This window comes from Bison bison, unplaced genomic scaffold (genome assembly GCF_000754665.1).
Source record: "Bison bison bison isolate TAMUID 2011002044 unplaced genomic scaffold, Bison_UMD1.0 scf7180017864327, whole genome shotgun sequence".
Classification (NCBI taxonomy): Eukaryota; Metazoa; Chordata; class Mammalia; order Artiodactyla; family Bovidae; genus Bison; species Bison bison.
In genome coordinates, this window is record NW_011494899.1 from 7,538,238 (window position 1) to 7,545,329 (window position 7,092).

The 7,092-nt window shown below is 44.1% G+C and overlaps 1 protein-coding gene across 2 annotated transcripts in view; it reads right to left on the reverse strand.

The window, feature by feature from the left end:
- CHPT1 (choline phosphotransferase 1) overlaps window positions 1-288 on the reverse strand; it is a 32,711-nt gene extending 32,423 nt beyond the window's left edge. For both annotated transcript variants that reach the window (XR_826443.1, XM_010853440.1), the window contains exon 1: window positions 19-288. Coding sequence is in view for 1 of the 2 variants with exons in the window: in XM_010853440.1 (XP_010851742.1) it covers window positions 19-273 (255 nt within the window). In the remaining variant the exon portion in view is untranslated. The remainder of the gene's footprint in view (window positions 1-18) is intronic.
- Window positions 289-7,092: the final 6,804 nt, after the last annotated feature.

Here is a 7,092-nt window from a genome sequence, read left to right on the forward strand (position 1 = left end):
CCCAAGATCCCGATGCACCTGCCTATAAGGTCCGATTCTTCTCCCGGGACCGCTGGTGACGCTCCCCGGAGGGAAGTCTCGCCCGCGGGACAGTTGGTAGCGGGTTCCTCTAACTCGTGCGGTGTGCATAGCTCGGTTCTCTTCTTTGGCTAACGCCTTGGTCTTCAGCCAAACTGAAGGACGCCGCTGCCTGCAGACCCGGGGTCTGCGGGATACTGTGTGAGAACATGATTTTTGCCCATCTTGGGTCACTGGTTTGAGGGCCCCATCCATTGGCCCATAGAGAGGTCCTGTTTGATAAATGTACGGGGACAGGATAGGTCTTCCTCCCAACCCCCAGGACTGGGGGCCCTGGCCGTGTATTAGCTCTAGAGAACCCTCACTTTCCGGTTCCAAAGTATTGGAACTGCCAACCAATCAGGATTTAGAAACACCGTCTAACAAGGGGACTGAATGGTTGGAACCCAAATGCCTATTTTTCAGAGCAGCCCATACCGATAACCATGTTGTTGTTGTTGTTGTTTTTACACACACCGTTCCCCCCAAAGACAAGGATCCAGGTGGTACCTTCCACTGCCCACCACACAATGGCAGTTCACCAGCCCCTTACCTCACAATGCACTCTTTAGACCAAGGGACAGCCTGTCATAAACATATCATTTTGCACAACCGGCGACAAGCCTGACAGTTGCCTTTTCTTCACCTCAGGGTTCTTATCGGTAGGCACTTCTCTAAGACACTGAACTAACTCAGAAGCTGCTTAGTGCCAGTCGTGTTGGGCAGTGGTTATCAGCGGGTACAGTTTGTCCGACAGATGCCACCACAACACCCTGGAGATGGGCTAACAAACTACTACCCAGCCCACCACCTGTTCCCATACAGCTTATAAACTACAGATGGTTTTTAGACTTTAAATGATTAAAAAAAGAATTTTTTCTGTGATGCAAAATAACATGAAATTCATATTTCAGTGCCACTAATAAAGCCATGTTTATGCCTTACATACTAATTATGACTGCTTTCATGCTCCAAGGGCAAATTTTAGTGGTTGTGATAGAGACCATATAGCCTGAAAAGACTACAATATTGACTGTCTAGCATTTTACTCAGAGAAGGCAATGGCAACCCACTCCAGTACTCTTGCCTGGAAAATCCCATGGACTGAGGAGCCTGGTAGGCTGCAGTCCATGGGGTCACTAAGAGTTGGACAGGACTGAGTGACTTCACTTTCACTTTTCACTTTCATGCATTGGAGAAGGAAATGGCAAGCCACTCCAGTGTTCTTGCCTGGAGAATCCCAGGGACGGGGGAGCCTGGTGGGCTGCCGTCTATGGGGTCGCACAGAGTCGGATACGACTGAAGCAACTTAGCAGCAGTAGCAGTAGCATTTTACTGAAAAAAATTTGGCAATCCCTTCTTTAGAAGAATAGGAGGGTGTCTGTAGACCAAACCATGCATTGAATATCCATTTCCTAGTCTCTTATGTGGAAAATGATACTTACAAATGCAGGAAAGGAATCAGAAGGATAGAGATTCATTCTTAACTCTGTTGGGGTTTTTGTACAGTAAACTTGGAGATACCTGTCTTTTAACTTGGCAGGGTCACAAATGAGTCAAGGAAAAATCCTTTTCCAGTTTAATAAATTTATGTTATAGATAATTTTAACTATAGATAAAAAAACATCATAAAGAGAATAAAAGGGCAAGCTGGGAAAAGGTATTTCCCTCAAATAAAATCCAGATTGAATAGTACCCACATCATACAAGGAATTTCCGGGTGGTCCAGTGGTTGGGACTCTGTGCCTTCAATGCAGGGGCTCAAGTTTGATCCCTGGTCATGGAACTAACAGCCCACATGCTGTGCAGTGCAGCCAAAAGCTATTAAAAAAAAAAAAAAAAAAAACACATTTCCTATACCCCAAAGTTCTTTCTTTAAAAAAAATTATCTTACTAAATTTACTAAAATTAATGATGCATTCTCTTGCCAGGAAGACTTTGGTAAAGTCCAACCTCCATAGCTCAGCATTCGAAAGCCCAATCTTCCTTTCCCAGTCTTATTTCCCAAGTGTCTCTTCCCTCAGTCCTCTCCCTAATCTGATGCTCCAGCTTCATGGATCCATTAGCTGTTCCCAAGTACACCCAGCACTTCCTCATGCCCCACTTTGCTTCCTGGGCTTGGAGAGTACCCTCCATCTCTCATCACCCCCACAACACTGCTCATCAGTCAAGGTTCAGCTTAAATTCTGCCTTCTCTGAAATGGCCTCTCAGATCCCTCCAGTTCGATCTCTCCTGCTTCGACACAGAGTCCTTTATACCTTGTAATCCAGTCTGCCTTGAGGCACTTGTTTATGTACTGATCTCCTTCTTGTCCAGCTCGGAGTACAAGGATTATATCCCTGCACTGAGTATGTTCCTCAGTCCTTGGTATCAAGTAGATATCCATACATTTAAAACCTTTTTGTTTTGAAATAATAGTCACAGAAAGTTGCAAAAATTGTACAGAGAGATTCCTTGTACTCTTCAGCCAGCCTTTCCCAATGGTAATGTCTTACATTATCCTCGGTACAAGAGACATCCATAAGTTTTTATTTGGTGGTTTATCTTGGTTTAACTTCCAGTTCTTTTTGTGTAACTTGCAATCATATTTCAAATCTTCTTCCTCAGCATCTAGATCAACTTTCCACAAAATGTTCTGGTCTCATGTAGCCAGATTAAGTGTAAAATAACTGCTTCAAAAAGCCCCTAAATTTCATTGGTTTGGAAAGGCATGTGTTGCAATAAAAAAATCACCTGGCTAGATTTTCAGTGTAGCAGAATTTTATCTTTCAGGGAGTCAAGCTATGTGTGTAAGTGTTTAGAGCTTTGGACCCACAGGCTGGAGTATTTATGAAGATTACTGTAGTTCTGTGGTGTAAATCCTTGCCTTTTCTCATTTACGTGCTCTGGTTTAATTTGTTTTTATAGTTCTGTACTTTGTGACTCTAAAGTCCAACTTTTATAGAACCATGGCACCTTTCAAAATACATGAGTGGACATAAAGTGTTCAATAATAGATTGACAAAAACGTTCGCTCTCTTCTCTAGAAACGCTTAATTTCTGGATCAAGATCAGAAAAGCAAATTTCACAATAGAATCCCTGAGATGTTGTAATTGTGTTTTTTATCTGATATTTCGAAAGCAATTTATGGTTGGAAACTGATTTTCCTCAGAGACACAGTTCTTAGTGGTCTGTCCTATTTATATCCTTTAACTGTTTTTTATTTATTATTGTTTTCTGAGTTCTCATCCCACTGCTTTAAAATGTTTTCCATGGTATGACTTGAGCGTTGGAGGGAATCTCCTTCCTCAAAAATTCCTTCTTCAGCAATTTGTGGTAAAGCGCCACAATGAGTTATTCCTATCTTTGGATTGGGGCTTTTAGGATAAGCAGGTAGGTCAGATTTCCATGTTAGGTTAGGTCGTTGTCAGAAACACTTTAGGAGTGATGCTTTTATCAGAAAGTCTTTCCTCTGAGACAGCTGAGAGAGAATGACTCCAAACAAAGAGCCATGCAAGGAACTTGTGAGAGACAGCTGGAGCTGCCCGCCCCCAACACGGATGAGCACAGGAATCACCTGGAGATCCTCTGATGAGGCAGGTTCTAAGTTAGCAAATCTGGAGAGCGAGTGCAGGGAGGGTTTTCAGTCCTAACGAGCTCCCAGGTAATGCTGATGCTGCCGGAAACCGGACCCCATGTTGAGTCATAAGGGACTGAAGGATATTCAGCCTTAGAAGGCTTGGGTGGAGGCATGGCAAGGAGGAGGCCCCAAGAGCAGAATGAGGAGAAACAGGGCTGTGGACAATTAAAGGATGAGAAAGACAAGGTTGGCTCACTTAATTTTGGTTAAACGGTGCTTTCCAGGACAAAGAAGCGATATACAGATAGATTAAATTTTTCTATTTTATATTATGTATGTGTATTAAGGGCTTCCCTCGTGGTCCGGATGGTAAAGAATCTGCCTGCAATGCCGGAGACCCGGGTTCAGTCCCTGGGTCAGGTATATCCCCTGGAGAAGAAAATGGCAACCCACTCCAGTATTCTTGCCTGGAGAATTCCATGGACAGAGGAGTCCGGCTACAGTCCATGGGGTCGCTAAGAGATGGTTACAACTGAGCAACTAATACGCATGTGTATTAAACTGATTATATAATACCACCTACAGTGGAATTAAGATCTATTTTGTTGGTCATTGTTTCATTTGTTTTGTTTTTTGTGGTATGCAGGATCTTATTTGCCCTACCAGAGATCGAACCCATGCCCCCTGCAGTGGAAATGCAGAGTCCTAACCACTGGACCAACAGGAGAGTCCCAGTTGTTCATTGTTGATGAGGTTTTTGTTATACTGTGCTTTCCAGACTGGGATACATTTAGCTCCCTGACATAATGACTGGAATGACATCCATTTGAAGATCTGGGAAGAAAAAATAGTTTTCTGTTTAATAAATGCATATATCATGGAGAAGAAGGTAACATGGATAAACTTTAACGAATAAGCAAGTGAGGCAGTGGCTTCAGGCTGGGCTCTCACATCCTGTCCACCATTTTCCTTTTTTCTGGCAAGAGGAGGGCTGTTGAGTCGGACAGGGTGAAGAGCCCGTGCCTGAGATAATCCCAGGGAAGCACAGAAACAGGTGCTCTTTTCTTTCTGTTGTTGATTTTCTCATTTCCGTTTCCTCTTTCCTTAGTCCTTGCCTGGTGTGGTTGTTTCTGGCTTCATTTCTGTCTCATTGCTCTTGACTGCCCTTCCCTCTGTATAGATATTAATGTGTTTGTCTGTGCTCCTTTCCTCCCTCCTACTTGACAATGATCCTGGGTCTTGGCCTTCGATGAACCCATCCTAGCCACACCCTCCTGGTCTGTCCATCACTGTTACTTAACTTCTTCAGGGAGTGGAGTTACTAAAGACTGTGGGTCAGAGTCCATGCTGGCCACTATGAAGACTTGACATTTATGGAAAGATTCATAGAACAACTTATCTCACTAATGAACTCTTGATTCTACTGCAAGACAATGTTCCTTGAGCCCTAACTGTCAGCTATTATAGTTAGCTGTTTGCAACCTTATGGATTGTAGCCCATCAGGCTCCTCTGTCCGTGGGATTCTCTAGGCAAGAATACTGGAGTGGCTTGCCATGCCCTTCTCCAGGGGATCTTCCTAACCCAGGGATCAAACCCACGTCTCTTACATCTCTTACATCTCCTGCATTGGCAGGCAGGTTTTACCACTAGCACCACCTGGGAAGCCATGAGCTATTAAGAAGCCATAAGATATTAAGTACCTAAAAATAACCCCACATAGAGGCTCTGCCCCTTCTTGGCAACCTCCACCATTACCCGACCTGCCTCCAACGCAGCGGTACTGCCCCACACAGGAGTGAGAACTGAATTTTCAGTGACCCGCCAGTGGACATGCAGGAATGGGGCTGGGATGATCAGCCCAGGGGCACTTCATCCCATATCCTGCAGGGGATACATTATTTGGCTCTCTAGTCCACGGGGTCACTAAGAGTTGGACACGACTAAGCGACTTCACTTTCACTTTTCACTTTCATGCATTGGAGAAGGAAATGGCAACCCACTCCAGTATTCTTGCCTGGAGAATCCCAGGGATGGGGGGAGCCTGGTGGGCTGCCATCTATGGGGTCTCACAGAGTCTGACACGACTGAAGCGACTTTGCAGCAGCAGCAGTGCTTAAAATTTTCCAAATGACCACATGACTCCAAATCAGCTTTGGTTTATTTTGAGACATGGCTCCCTTCCAATCACTCCTCGTCCCAGTTGTCTAAAAGGGATGCCTTGCAGAGCTGGAAGAGTGGCTCCTTTCTTTGTCAAGCTGGTAACTCCTGTTTATTTTTCCTTTCTTCTTTGTGTTTTTTCCCATTAACTTAAAAAATATTAAGCCAACATTTTTAAATTTGTGTGTAATGTCTTTAAGATATTTTCTTAGTCTCCAAGACAAGGATGAAGGTGAGAGGAGAACGCTGGAAGGAAAAAAGGTAAGCACTTGCATACCTACAAAGAACAGAAAGATTTCTCTAAAGCTATTGCTTGAGAGAAAAAGAAGCTGTGGTCACTCATGCACTTGAGGGCAAAGCTTTTGCCTTTAAAGACATGAGTCCACCAATGCCCCAAGCCACGTGCTCAGTGACCCCTTTGGGAGTGTTTACCTCCTGCCACCTGCCTGGTGTTTTGTCCCTAGCAATCAACTCCAGATAGAAGAAAAATCTTTATCTAGGCCAAAAGTTTCTCAAGTCAGGGCATTTAGGGACAGAGAGAGATCATCAGGTGAATTTAAGAGGGTGATGACTGCCCTTAGAATCAGGAGAATTGGTCATTCCATTAGTGGGTTTGTTTCTCTAATCCAGTGTAAGTTATCAAAATTCAATTATTGATACAAAAGTGAAAGTGAAATTCGCTCAGTTGTGTCCAACTCTTTGCGACCCCATGGAGTATACAGTCCATGGAATTCTCCAGGCCAGAATACTGGAGTGGGTAGCCTTTCCCTTCTCCAGGGTATCTTCTCAACCCAGGGATCGAACCCAGGTTTCCCACATTGCAGGCGGATTCTTTACCAGCTGAGCCACAAAGGAATTTTATAAATACCTACGCATAGCAATCAGCCGACTCTTTGGTACAAGGATGGTAATTAGTGCTCCAGATAAAACAGGGAAATAAAGCAGAGCTCAGTTTAGGGTCAAGGAATGTTATAAAGGAAGGTTGATGAGAAGACCGTCTGGTTTTCTTACTTCTTATTCTATTCCTGGGCTACCCTCGTAGCTCCATCAGTAAAAAATCTGCCTGCAATGCAGGAGACCCAGGTTCGGTTCCTGGGTCTGGAAGATCCCCTGGAGAAGGAAATGGCAACCCATTCTAGTATTCTTACCTGGAGAATCCCATGGACAGAGAAGCTTGGCAGGCCACAGTCCATGGGGTCGCAAGAGTCAGACATGACTTAGCGACTAAACAACGAAATAATTCTACTCCTACTCCTACTCCGAGGAAAAGAAAGCCAAATTTGTGTTTCGAGGATTCTATTCAAAGGAACTGAAGT